The 15,124-nt window shown below is 38.9% G+C and overlaps 1 protein-coding gene across 37 annotated transcripts in view; it reads right to left on the bottom strand.

Annotated features, from left to right (window-relative positions):
- Positions 1 to 15,124, bottom strand: part of ANK3 (ankyrin 3) — a 657,384-nt gene that overhangs the window by 59,872 nt on the left and 582,388 nt on the right. For all 37 annotated transcript variants that reach the window (XM_041749118.1, XM_041749123.1, XM_041749115.1 and 34 more), the window contains one exon: positions 13,946 to 14,100. In XM_041749118.1, coding sequence (XP_041605052.1) covers positions 13,946 to 14,100 — 155 coding nt within the window. The remainder of the gene's footprint in view (positions 1 to 13,945; positions 14,101 to 15,124) is intronic.

Raw genomic sequence — 15,124 nt, 5'->3', positions numbered from 1 at the left:
AATATTTTAATGTAGATTAAAGTCAAGCACTTTTTAAAAGATTTTATTTAATTATTCAAGAGAGACACAGAGAGAGGCAGAGACACAGGTAGAGGGAGAAGCAGGGTCCCCACAATGAGCCCGATGTGGGACTCGATCCCAGAATCACGCCCTGAGCCAAAGGCAGACGCTCAACTGCTGAGCCACCCAGGCATCCCAAGCATGTTTTTTTCCCCCCTCTTTATTGCTTTAAAAATAGGAAACTGAAATACAGTAATGAAATGATCTGAGCCAACTGTTTGAAAACAGGTAACTGAAGCCCCAGCTGATTAGGGGAGTCTCTAGGGGAGAGGAAGGCTGTCCACACTTGGTACAGTGAGCCCTAACTTGTGGCCACATTGACCATTTTGAGTATCTTATCATAAGGCTTTTTATTCTACTTATAATTTGAATAAACTTTTAATGTGTATTAAAATTAGATTTTTCTTTTCATAAATTGTGAAGTAATCACAGTGAAATTACAATAAATTAAATGATGTTTGATATTGAGACCTGGCACACTGCAGGTATTCAACTAGTATCCACTGAACAAAAACATCATTGGGAAGTGAGACTCACACTTTTTGTACCAAATAACTATATAATTCTTTAAATCTTGCTTTAAAATATATGTAGTAGTAGAGACTGGTTATTGTTGTTCTTTTAATAGTATTTCCTAATTGTATGTAGAAAAGTGGCTCTTATCTTTCTTCTTTTCGATCCACAGTAAACCTTTTGATGTCCATGTGTTTGTAAGAGAAATTCCTGGGATTCCTGGGTGGCTCAGTGGCCTTTGGCTCAGGGTGTGGTCCCAGAATCCTGGAATCGAGTCCCACATCGAGGTCCCCTCAAAGAGCCTGCTTCTCCCTCTGCCTATGTCTTTACCCCTCTCTCTGTGTCTCTCATGAATAAATAAACAAAATCTTTTAAAAAAGAGAGAGAAATACTTAATGGATGTTTATGCAAAGAGTGTCAAAAACTTAAGAGAATATAAAACTCTTCTGAAATTTCTGTGTTGCAAACTATGAAGGCGTGCCAGAAAAGTCAGATTTCCAGGCAAATAGTGATAAAGTCTGTTAATGCAAAAATGAATAATGTCAATATTCTTTCCAGGACTGAATTTATTTGTCTTTAGATTTTAAAATGGTCTATTACTTAGGTCAGAGAAGTTGGAATATATTACCAAGAATCTTTGCTTTGTTCCCACCCTTTACACAGATAAACCCAACAAAATAATCTACAAATATGACGCCCGTGTCCTAGTCATACCACAGAGAACCCAGCTTGTGTGTGCCCCAAACTAGCTAGATCATAAGCACATCAGTAACATCTATTAAAGGCACAGATTCCTAGGCTTGCCTTGTGGAGATTCCGAGTTGGTAGGCCAGAGGTGGCACCTGAAAAGCTACTTTTCACACTCAATTCAGGCGACTTTATGACTTGATATATGTGGGAAGCAAAGTCTTAACAGACTCTCACCCAGTGTCTGTCCTTAAAAACTCAGAACCCACATTATTAAAACATGACAATCAGATCCTATGAAAAACATCTCAGGGATGGCTCGGTATGAGGAGAGAAGCTTACGAGGCAATAATATATATTAGTTTTAAATGGCTTTGCTTTTTAAAAGAATTTACTAAACCACTCTCTAGCTATAGAATTACAGGAGAAAATGACATAAAATAGAGAGCTGCTTACGTTTAGGGGTGATTGATAATACTGTAGACCAATGAGAGGACCCTGAATCCCCCTCTTTCTCTGTGTTTAATGTTACTAATCAAGTTTTCACAAAAAATAAGACTAAAGGGAAAAGAAAGGTATATCCTGAAACAGTTTTGGTGAGGAAGAATGTTAAAATTTATACTTCTTGAATGTCTACTTTGTGTCAGGTGAGCTACTGTAATTGGGAAATGAGACTCACACTTTTTGTACCAAATAACTACATAATTCTTTAAATCTTGCTTTATAATATATGTAGTAGTGGAGACTGGTTATTCTTGTTCTTTTAATAGTATTTCCTAATTGTATGTAGAAAAGTGGCTCTTATCTTTCTTCTTTTCAATCCACAGTAAACCTTATGATGTCCATGTGTTTATAAGAGAAATTCCTGGGATGCCTGGGTGGCCCACATAGCATTTGGTAAAGAGGGTGTCTAAAGTTCAGGGAAGTGACTTGGCCAAAGTGACTTGTCTGCTTTAGAGCTTATAACCTAGGTCTAGGGACAAAGGGGAGTGGGGGACAGAAGGGGGCTTCACACAGACACGAACTCCAACCACAATTTAGCACAGTGTCCTTGCAGGCTACCTGGCACAGGAGTGGTGACTGATAAGCGGATGAGTATTGGATAGATATGTAGATACCCTGGTCCAGAAGGTGACATGGCTTCTTACTGGCCCACTCTATGAACAGAGAGCCCAGATTATAGTGGTACTTTCTGCTGCGCAAGAAATGGAAGCTAACATTCTACAGCTTTCTTACCTCACTGATTAATGATAAATTTCTTAAGCACCTTGTAACTCATTTGGTTTCTTTATTTGTAAAAAGTGGGACAGCTCTCTCTGTAACTGAGACTTTGCAACAGAGCAATGAGAATAAAAAATACGCTTTGCAAATATAAATGGCTATGGAGATCATAATACAGTGAAGCATAAATAACAAGATTGAAATCATGTTCCCACTAAATGAGTTAATCTCAAAGCTTTCAAATGATCATCCTTGATTAGTTTTGCCTCACTCTAACCTACACATGATTAAATGTCTCAGTAACTTGGTCAGGTGGGACCATGATTCTTTTTCCTATTGCAGATTTGTTTTCTGAAGGCTGTAAGTGTGAAGGTCAGGTTTGAGCGTGAATAGTCTACAGAAGGAAGATAACCTCAAGTTTTCCCAAAGGACGATTCCTATAATGACAGTTTAATTTCTAGTCAGGTGAATATTCTGCTCAGCTTGCCCCTCTAAAATGGAATATTTGATATGAAGGTAGGGGGGAGTGGAGTCCTAGAATGTTAGAATTCAAAAGGGCAAGCTAGTTAGTCTGGGTCTGTGGGAAGTCAGTGGAGTCAGGTGCCTTAGGTTCAAATCCAACTTTCAACCAGGGAGCTTAGACTTTGGACAAGTTCCTGACCTCTGAACCTTATGTTCCCTGTCTATAAGATTAAGATAAGAAAAGCTTCCTCAGGGGTGGATAAGTGATAGAAAACCATCTGCACAGTTCTTTTCATATAATAATTTAGGTTACATATTCTTTTCAAGGTCACACAGCATTAGAGGGAGGAAGAGAGAACCAGGAAATCAAACAGTGGCAGATCTAGGGTTGGATTTAAAAAACAAAACAACCCCACATTACATTATCTCTGTATCTTTACAGTGTGTAAATCTTAATTGCTATTATTTTAATTTCACCCCATTTTTCTTTTTTTAAAAAATATTTATTTATTTATTTTTTCATGTATACATAGCGAGAGAGAGAGAGAGAGAGAGAGAGAGAGAGAGAGGCAGAGACACAGGCAGAGGTAGAAGCAGGCTCCATGCAGGGAGCCCAATGTGGGACTCGATCCCAGGACTCCAGGATCTCGCCCTGGGCCAAAGGCGGGCGCTAAACCGCTGAGCCACCCAGGGATCCCCTCACCCCATTTTTCAAAGAAAGTTTTACCAATTACAGAAAATTAAATACAGGAATTTATAGCTAAATTGGGAGAAATGAAGGAAATAAAAGATATCTATATCATTCAACTCTAGCTATAGACTATATGGAACAATAAACCATGTATAATATATTCACTCAAATATTTCAGAAAATTGTAGACATTCATCCTCTTGGAATTCAAGTTCAGCTTCATCTGAATATGCAACTTTTGTAACAAGCCTATCCAAGATGTTGTAGGGAAAAAAACAAATAAATGATACAACTTGACGCTTCTTCCTCAATGTAAAACATAATAGAAAACTTTTGAATTTTGTTCGATTTTTATTTTGAAATAATTCTGGATTCATGAGTTGCAGAGTGCAGAGAGGTCTCATGCACATCTACAATTTTGGTAACTTTTAAAAAATATTTTATTTTATTTATTTATTTGAGAGGGAGAGAGAGAGCAGGGGGAGAGGTGGGGGGGGGGGTTAGAGAGAATCCCAAGCAGACTGAATGCAGCTGAGTGCAGAGCCCCACACAGGGCTCAATCCCAGGACCCTGAAATTATGACCTGAGCCGAAACCAAGGGTTGGTTACTCAACCAACTGAGCCATCCAGGTGCCCCTATAATTTTAGTAATTTAACTCGTAATCTTATTCATTTCTGGCTTCTGCTTTATGTCTGCCTGGATGAGCATGATTTTACATTTTTATGCAAGTTAAGGATCTTCTCTGTTATTCAGATTTGTATAATGCATTGAGTGCTAATGATGAAGGATGTCTAGAAACAATGATGTATCTACTTGTTTTCCCCTCCAGTTAAAAAAAAATCCGTTTAAAATTAATTTTTAAACGGATTTCTAATCATTATTTGCCCTTTCTCTTGCCAGCCAGATCTCATCTCCTCATCTGGTTGTTGTTTTCTGGGGCACCTGGGTGGCTCAGTCAGTTAAGCATCTACCTTCAGCTCAGATCATGATCTTGGAGTCCTGGAATTGAGCCCCACATCAGGCTCCTTGTTCAGCGGGGAGCTTGCTTCTCCCTCTGCCCTTCCCCCTGCTCGCGCTCTCTCTTTTTCAAATAAGTAAATACATTTTTTTTTAAGTGGGGACATATGCCTGAGTACAAAGCATTCATGTTTCCATTCATTCAGCGTTTTGAGATGTCAGTACTGTGCCAAGTGCTGTTACATGCATTAGGCATATGGCTGTCAGTGAGTCGGAGCCGGGCCCTGTCCACAGGGACAGTACATCAAGGAAGACAGCGAAATTCAAAGTTGCTTGTTACAGAAGAAGATAGGTCAGGTGCTGTGGACATATTTACCAGGTGGATCTCACTTAGTCTGGGGTTTAGGGAAGACTTTCTGGAAGAAAAGTTAGGGAGCGGATGTCTGGTCATGTCAGAACCATCATTCTAAGGTTTTTCTCGAGGACTGCATAAACCTTATATTCTTTGCATCTGTTTCTCTATGTATTTTTTTCAGGAAAATGTTCTTCCATATTTGCTTACTTTTCCACTTATGTAAATAAAAAAGCATAGTTTTCAGGCATTTAGCTCCATTATTTCACTTTCTTCCACGCTTTGTTTAAGTCATTAGTACTACACCCAGGCAAAAACAAATAATATAATCCTGTGCTCAAAATTAGGATCATATATAATGTTTTAAAGCTGAACACCGTAAATCAGTAACACAGCATGTCCAGCAGAGACAGAAAGGTACTGAACTCCAGGAGGCCTAGACTTCGTGTCTGGCACACTGTCCTCAGTTCACATCCACACTGAAGGTAATAAAGGCTTACACCCAAACTCCCAGACTTGCTTCCCTGTCCCCAGAGGGCTGAGTCCCATTGGGTCTGACATGTGGGTCAGGGTGTCTGACGTCATTGTTTTGGCCCACTAATGTTTCTTTTCTTTTTTTTTTTTTAAGATTTTATTTATTTATTCATGAGTGACACAGAGAGAGGCAGAGACATAGGCAGTGGCAGGAGAAGCAGGATCCAAGGAGCCAAATGTGGCACTCAATCCAGATTCGGGATCACACCCTGAGCCAAAGGCAGATGCTCAACCACTGAGCCACCTAGGCGTCCCCCCACTAATGTTTCATAAAGACACGTAAATGCTGGCAAATCCATATACACAGACATCTATAAAACTCAGCATCATCAGTGTGCATTTGCTTTGGTCCCATTCTCATTTGCTGGCTAGTACGGTTTCCTTTCCTTTTGCAAATGTTGTGAGGGTATGCAACTGATTTAAAACGAGTTGTAGGGTCACAGACCAAAAGTCAGTATTTTGTTATGGTTTGCCTGACAGTATTTGGTATGCACCCCCCCTCGCCCCTCACCATAACACAATCTTGATTTGGTTAACTTCAATTTTTACTTTTTCCTCCAGAATTTTTCAAATTTGTTAACAGATTTGTCCAACAGATGGTGCTGTGCACAACATAAAGCTACGCATTTCACTTCTCAGGGCTCAGCTGTGGCTGCAATCTAAACCTGACTCTTTAAGGTGACTCTTTGTCTCATGGCTGATAAAAACAAGTTCATCTGAAATGAACCAAAGTAGCAATTTATTTTTTATTTCTTTATGTTTAAAGATTTTATTTATTTATTCATGAGAGACATATAGAGAAAGAGAGGCAGAGACACAGGCAGAGGGAGAAGCAGGCTCCATGCAGGGAGCCCAACATGGGGCTCGATCCTGGGGCCTCCAGGATCAGGCCCTGGGCTGAAGGCGGCGCTAAACCGCTGAGCCACCAGGGCTGCCCCAAAGTAGCATTTTTTAACTGAAAAGTCTGTTTCTGTAGTTACTGTTGATATAGTTAGATAATAAATTACAGAAAATTTGTTTTTTATTGTATAACATTATAGGTATCAGTTTCTCTTTCCTGCTTCAATTTTCAAAAAAAAAAAATAGCATAATTATTTCATCTAAGATGTATTATTTTAAACTTTCATTTAGTCTCATGGCAATGACACAGCAAAGAAACATTTTCCTGGCAGTGTAGCATTGTTTGGGGAGCTTCAGCGATACTTTGCTCCACTATAGTGATTGGGATTTTAAAATAATAGCATAATTCCCATATCCTCAAAGCATTCTTGTTATTACTTAGGTAGCAATGATTTTGATTTTAAATCTAATAAATATGGCTACACAAGTCTACACACTGTCCAGAGAAGCACTGACTAAAAGAAATATAATGTAAGCCACATTTGTAATTTTAAATTTCCTTATAGCAACACTGGAAAGATAAAAGGGAACAGGTAAAATTAATTTTAATATTTTTTACTTAGCTGAGTGTATCTAAAATATTACCATTTCAACACGTAAATGATATAAAAATTATTAATGAGATATAGATTTGGAGGGAGGGGTTTGCTTCATATATCTGGTGTTTTTTACACTCATAGCACATCTCAATGCATACTAGCCTCATTTCAACTGTTCTGTAACCACATGTGGCTAGTGGCAACTGTAGTGACAGTGCAAGACTAGAGCATTTCTCAAACTCTTCAATTTTAAGACCTCCAAGGAGGATTCTCAAGGATTCTTTTTTTTTTTTTTAAGATTTTATTTATTTATTCATGAAAGAGAAAGAGAGAGAGAGAGAGAGAGAGAAAAGCAGAGACACAGGTAGAGGGAAAAGCAGGCTCCATGCAGGGAGCCTGCCGTGGGACTCGATCCGGGGTCTCCAGGATCAGGCCCTGGGCTGAAGGCAGTGCTAAACCGCTGAGCCACTGGGGCTGCCCAGGAAGGATTCTTCTACTAGTAAATACTCCTAGTTCAAGCAAAACTATAAACTGCAAAACATCCCTTGGAGTCTGACTTTGGAAGCACAATTTTAAACATGCTTAATGGAACTCCATGAATTTAAGTAAAGGTTTTTTTTTTTTTTTTTTTAAGATTTTATTTATTTGACAGAGAAAGAGACAGCTCAAGCATGGGCAGGGGAGAGGAGCAGAGGGAGAGAGAGAAGCAGACTCCTTACTGAACAGGGAGCCCGATGTGGGGCTTCATCCCAGGACCCTGAGACCATGACCCAACCCAGAGGCAGACACTTAACCTACAGAACCACCCAGGCACCCCTTAACTAAAGGTTTTAAACAAACTTATGAAGTGAATTCAACTTGTTGCACTTTAAAGATGACTTTTTTGGGGGGAGTAGAATGAATATTTTGTGTTTTATGGTATCTTTTTCTTAGTAGAGAATTAACAAGTGCTATAACAAGATCCCTGTCTGCTGCCAAAGAGAAAGGTTGCTCCTGTCACATGACATCCTGGTGGTAACAGCAGGTTTTTCACACCCAGACCACCTGCCCTCTGTCATTCTAGCCTCTTACTTCAATAAAGCTTTGCTAACACACCTGCTTCATTAGCGTAACCATCTATGGATGCTTTTGTCTCCGCTCACTAGTGGTAGAAATAAATCTTAATACCACCATATTTTATTTTTCCTGAATACATATTATATCCTTTTGAGTCATATAAGAACTAAGATGGTACCTTTATGAGTAATGGAAAATTAAAATAGCAGTTAACATTTATGTAACATTTTTATTCCACACAAAACACTTTCATAGGCATCCTTCATTTGAGAACATAGAAAGGCCAAAGCGTATTATGGAAAAACAACTAAATCTGGAGTCAGAAGTCTAGAATTTAGAAGCCTAAATCTAGATCTTTTTACAATCTCCTGACTTGGTGGTGGTAATGGGGAGGTATCAACCATGACCAGGGCTTCAACTAGCCTTGTGTGATTTGGAAAAGGGTGCCAGTGGAGTGGACACCACTCTACAGGTAAATGATTTGAGAACATTAGATAGAATGCCCCTTTGTTCTGTAGCCAGTGTCAGAGCAGATGGCTTGGTAAGTGGAAGAGTCAAGATTTTAGCTCCGACCCGCTCTCCTGCACAACTGTATGTGGCACCAGTGACAAATACTAACGTTGATTGATTCTTTTGTTTTTAAAAAGATTTTATTTATTTATTCATGAGTGACACAGAATAAGAGGCAGAGACACAGGCAGAGGGAGAGGCAGGCTCCATACAGGGAGCCCAACGTGGGACTTGGTCCCAGGACTCTGGGGTCACGCCCTGAGCTGAAGGCAGACGCTCAATTGCTGAGCCACCTAGTGTCCCTGATTGAGTCTCATGTTTCAGATGCTAAGAACTTTACACATATTAGCTTGTCAGTTTCCCCTTAGTTCTCTATGAGGTATCCTTACTTTATAGATTGAAACGAAAGTTTAAAGAGATTGAGTGCTTGGTTAGGGTTGCACAGCTAGTAAGTGGTGGGGCACGTTGGGAATTCCAGTCTATGCAGTGTCTACAGATCCTGATTCTAACCCCCAAGTTACACTGGGAAAATTATCCTCCTCCTTAAACTTGTCTTTTTATGAATTTATTTTATTAAAATAGTCTATTAAATTCTAACTACTAAACTGCATTTGGAAAGGCTTTACAAGTTTTGAAATACTACAGAACCATAATCTAATCTTTATGATTTTGTTGTTTAGTAAAAATCAGTTATCAAAATACTAGCTAGGGTGATTTTTAAATATTTGGGTTTTAAGATTTTTCAGAGAATAAAGCACAATAGCACTGGTTATACAAAGAGCATACATGTTAGTTACAAAGGATTCATTTATGGAAGAGGTTTAAAAAGGAGACATTTATGGGGCACCTGGGTGGTTCAGTGGGTTAAGCATCTGCCTTTGGCTTAGGTCATGATCCCTGGGTTCTGGGATCAAGCCTTGTGTCAGGCACCCTCCTTAGCGGGGAGTCTGCTTCTCCCTCTCCCTTTCCCCCTCCCACCACTCGTGCTCTATCCCTCTCAAATAAATAAAATCTTTAAAAAAATAAAAATGTAGCAAAGAAACTCTTTCTACTATTACCAAGATAGCATACAGAATCCAGGACAGAGGGCTACATCATCATTTCTTAAAACATCTGACAGATGTCCTGAGTATGGCAGCACTGGGGGCATCATTTGTGTAAGCAAGGACAGGACTAATTCCTATTGGAAATTGTTTTGTTTTGCTTTTAAAAAGAAACACAAGTCTGCATGAAATCATGGAAGTCCACTGTATAACAAACCTTAAAAATTAAAAAAAAAATTCCACCTGTGACTGTTGGGACATACTAAAATATATACTCAAAATCAAAGGAGAACATATTAGAATACTCAATGTTTTTGCTAAACTACAAAATGTCTGATGAGGTAGCAAGTGGCCATATGTGGCTGAAATTACTTAAACAAAATTAAAAATGACCTTCCCTCAGCTGCACTAGTCACATTTCAAGTACTCCAGAATCACAGGGGACTAGTTATTACTGTTGGACAGCATACACAGAGTATTCCCATTATTGTATAAAGTTCTGTTGGACAGCACTATTTTAGAATGTTTGGTATTCTTGTTATTCTGGATTATTGTTACTTTCTCAGAGTTTTCCTCAAAGTAAATGCTCCTCTTTAATTTTTGTCTCCTGGAGATTAACATTAATGACGTTTGGAGTAAAGGAAATAGACTGATGAGAACTCTTCCTCCAGATAGCTACATAATTTTCTTAAATTTATTTACTTATTTATTGTTAAATATTTTATTTATTTATTCATGAGACAGAGAGAGAGAGAGAGAGAGAGAGAGAGAGAGGCAGAGACACAGGCAGAGGGAGAAGGTGCAGGGAGCCCCATGTGGGACTCGATCCTGGGTCTCCAGGATCAGGCCCTGGGCTGAAGGCAGTGCTAAACTACTGAGCCACCTGGGCTGCCCATAGCTACATAATTTTAAAGAGGTTCCTCCTTCTGCCCCTCATCAGCAATGAGGGGGAGCCGAAATCAATGTTGCATCTGACACAGGAGTTCAAAGGTGATTAAGACATGTACTCTGGGGATGCTTGGATGGCTCGGCAGTTGAGTGTCTGCCTTTGGCTCAGGGCATGATCTCGGGGTTCTGGGATTGAGTCCCATATTGGGCTCCCTGCAGGGAGCTTGCTTCTCCCTTTGCCTATGTCTCTGCCTCTCTCTCTCTCTCTGTGTCTCATGAATAAATAAGCAAAAAATCTTATAAAAATAAATAAGACATGTACTCAGCCCTCAGGAGGTTACAGTACCAAGGTAGCTTGATTAAAAAGAAAAAAAAGAGGGTGCCTGTGTGTCTCAGTCACGTAAGCATCTGCCTTCAGCTTAGATCATGATCCCAGGGTTCTGGGATCGAGTCCCACATCGGGCTCCCTGCTTGGCAGGGAATTTGCTTCTCTTTCTCCCTATGCCCTTCCCCCTCTGCTCGTGATCTCTCTCTCTCTCTCTCTCTTGCTTTCTTTCTCTCAAATAATTAAATAAAATCTTAATTGTTTTAAGAGATTTTATTTATTCATTCATGAGAGACACAGAAAAGGAGGCAGAGACATAGGCAGAGGGAGAAGCAGGCTCCATGCAGGGAGCCTGATGTGGGACTCGATCCCGGGACTCCAGGATCATGCCCTAAGCCAAAGGCAGATGCTCAATCACTGAGCCACCCAGATGCCCTAAATAAAATAAAAGACAAGAAAAAGAAAAAAAGAAAATCTGTGTGTAATAGAGGCTACATTTCAGTAACTAGTAATCTGCTATATTGGCATTTAAGAAACACTAGAAACATGGGGGCACCTGGGTGGCTCAGTTGATTGAGCAACTGACTTTTTTTTTTTAAAGATTTATTTATTCATGAGAGACAGAGACAGAGACAGAGAAAGAAAGGCAGAGACACAGGCAGAGGGAGAAGCAGGACTCTCGCAGGAGTCTGATGCGGGAATCGATCCTGGATCCCGGGATCACGACCTGAACTGAAGGCAGCCACCCAACCGCTGAGCTACCCAGGTGTCCTGAGCAACCGACTCTTGATTTTAGCTCAGGTCATGATCTCAGGGCCATGGAATAGAGCCCCACATCAGGCTCTACACTCAGGGGGGCATCTGCTTGAGATTCTCTCTCTTCTTCTCCGACACTCTCCCTGCTCATTTTCTCTCTCTCTCTATCTCAAACAAACAAACAAACAAACAAATAAAATCTTAAAAAAAGAAACACTAGAAACATGAAAATATTTATATACTTTATTTTTCTTAAATCCAAATAACCTCTCTGGAAAACCCATTTCTCTTCTCTCCATTTTTAAATCCTGAATCACCTACAGTACTTTATTATTTTAAAAATGCTAATTCAATTCATTTTCTTAGGATGTATTCTTTTTAAAACTTTTTTTTTAAAAGCTTCTATATATTTATTCATGAGAGAGGCAGAGACATAGGCAGAGGGAGGAGAAGGCTCCTCACGTTGGAAGCCCGATGCAGGACTCGGCCCCAGGACTCCAGGATCACGTCCTGAGCTGAAGGCAGACACTCAACCACTGAGCCACTCAGGTATCCCTCTTTTTAAAACTTTCAATTGTGTTTTCTTATCAATTTCCTTTTAAGAGTATGACTACTTTTCATGCTTTAAAATAAGGTAATAAAAATTAGAAATCTTAATTACTATTGCATGTTCTTATTAGAAATCATTTGAAATTATAGATATAAATATCAGTATCACATATGATACATTTAATGATACTCATTTAAGATGACTATTCTTCTGGACCTTAAAGAGTTTGTGGGAATTTACCTACCTCTAGAGGTTTGTAGGAATTTACCTTTTTAAATTAATTTTCTTGGGACGCCTGGGTGACTCAGTGTTTAATTAAGCATCTGCATTTGGCTAAGGGTGTGATCCCAGGGTCTTGGAATCGAGTCCCACATTGGGCTCCCTGCAGGGAGCCTGCTTCTCCCTCTGCCTATGTCTCTGTCTCTCTCTCTGTGTGTCTCTCATGAATAAGTAAATAAAATCTTTAAAAAAATTATTTTCTTCTCCATCAGACACACATTTCTAAAGTAAGCGGAATACAGTTAAGTCTTTGGAAGCAAGATACAAGATTTCAACCCTAGTGCTGCTACTCAGTTTCGGTAACCTTAGGTAAGTAAGTTGATTGGTCTGAACTTCAGTTCTCTAAAGTGTGATTAAAACTATCTACTTCGCAGGACTATATGTTTGTTTTAAATTTTCATACAGAAAGGAGTTTATCACTGCCTCATGAATGGTAGAAACTCAACAATTATTAGTCCTTCCACCCTGCTGTAAGAACATCTTTAAATTCTTGGTTGGCTGCTATTGTGTCTTATACAGAAACTTTGGCAGACAATTTTTTCTCTAGAATAAATAGTGACAACAGCTGATATTTATTGAGGGCTTACTGTGTGACAGAGGCTGTATTTCACAAGTGCTTCACAGAACTATTTTTCCCAATAACAACCCTATGAAGTAAGGAAGGTGATCTCCATTTTACAGAAGTAAGAATCTCACAGGGACCAAAGAACTTGCCCATGCTCATCCCTCAAACATCCAAGTCGGTCTAGCTCCTTTGTGCTCACTTTGAAACCAGGAGACTATGCTGGATGCATTCCAAAAGCCAGTGAATTAAATGCCAGGACAGTGAATTTTATGATATGTGAATTATATCTCTAATAAAGTTCTTTTTTAGAACAAGTGCTGGATTTGTAGTGATGAGGAAGTCAGTCTAAAGATTCATTCTGTGGTGAACTTGGTCTATGTTTTTTATCTTTTCGAAGGAAAACTCTGCACCAAGTACCTACTCTCAAAACAAGTCTATTCTCAAAGTCTAGTAAGAAACCCTGCTTCATTCTGAGGGTTAGTTGAGGGAAGAGTGTATGATAAGTGACATGCTCAGCCATGTGGCCTTAGTAGGTCACAGAATATGACACAGACTCCAGTAACTAGCCTGCAATTTATTCTTTTCCGTGATCATTGCCCAAGAGAAATTAAAAATTCATGAAGAATGTTGGAATAATCGAGGAGAAAACAGAGACACAGGAAAGGATCCAGAAAGAATTATTCCAAAAATAAAATGTGAACGTATTTCCTTAAAAATATTCTGCATGCTTTGCATACCTTCCATTATTATTCACCTCCTCCTTACACATCTTGCACTTGGAAAACTCTATTGGATTTGGGAAAGCTGAATACATTTGACTAAAGGCCGGAAGAATCATCATCGTAATATTTGTCCATTAGTATTGTGAGAAAAAAAGCTGTGGGATTAAAAGGAACTTCATGCCAGAGATTCAGAAAGCAGCAATAAATGCCAGGGAGCTGGACTCCCAGCTCAAGATACAAATAAGTAGTGTTCAAGCAACATTAACTTCACCAAAGCCAGTCCTTTGATTCCTACCTGCAGACATTTATAGAGACAAGGAGTCATCATAATTACCTTCATCCATGCCATTAAGTAGTTCGGTTAAATCTTCATTTTTACTGTCAAACTGATGTTCCTTCCACGTCTCACCATTTTCACTTCGAAGAACAATGAGTTCTCTCTCTTTTCCTCGCATAGACCCAAAGTGAGGGATTTCCACTATGACAGGGCTGGAAAAAAATCCACATTATTTTGCTATCAAATGAAATATATTTATAGTATCATACTTTCAAGACAGTTTCATTAACAGTATTCATTTGAAAATCAGAGGTGCCACTAAGGTTGGGAATGACTTCAAAGCTGCAGAATCATTTGCTAATTAAATAATATGTTAGAAGCCTGAAAACATGCCATCATTCATTCATTCACGAACAATTCATAAGGGCCTACCATATGTTAGGCATTTGATTTAGTAAAGGGAAAATATTCAGCATATCTAAACAGGATTTTTGAATCAAGGAATTGAAAGCTATTAAAATAGACCATAAGCAAGTTGGTCCATTTTTAAAAACATGATAGCTCTATTATGTTATACAAAAAGCTAATGATTTAAAAGGACACAGTCAGTTCTTTGAAAAAGAAATTCTGTATATTTCCTACTTTGAAAGATCACAAGTGTTTGACCCCTAAGCAAGCAAACGATCGACCTAATTCACTCCCTCCAACAGTGACTTTCTATGACTTTGATGGCCTGTTTAGTTAAGGCGGTTTCACTCATTTCTAATTTGTGAAATGGTAGTGGGCAGCTTAATTTCCTAACTCTAGTATAACCTGCACAGGAATATTTAAACTTTCTGAAAAAGCACTTGTTGGTCTGAAATTGTAATATAGAGATATATTAATTTTTGACAGTGTCCTTTTGCAAAAGAATGTAAAAGGATGGCTGCAAATTGAGGATAGCCAATCGAGCACAGGAATAATTTTATTAACTTTTAAAATAGGATAAATGCTATAAAAAAGATGGATGGAAGTAAGCAGACCACAATCACACACAGTTTATGTAGTTGGATTGTGCAGCTTTATTTTATGACATTTAAGTAGACAGTATCATTATTCTCCTACAGAGGTTGTATGTAACCTCACCTCTTAACCTATATGTTTATGCACATGTGATAATAGAAGACAAAGCTTCAATAGGTAAGAGCATAAAAAGGGAGAGTCATTGTAACGATCCAATAATGTAAGTAGATATGA

Source organism: Vulpes lagopus, chromosome 3, assembly GCF_018345385.1.
Source record: "Vulpes lagopus strain Blue_001 chromosome 3, ASM1834538v1, whole genome shotgun sequence".
In the NCBI taxonomy this organism is placed as follows: Eukaryota; Metazoa; Chordata; class Mammalia; order Carnivora; family Canidae; genus Vulpes; species Vulpes lagopus.
This window is presented reverse-complemented; position numbering and strand designations above follow the sequence as displayed.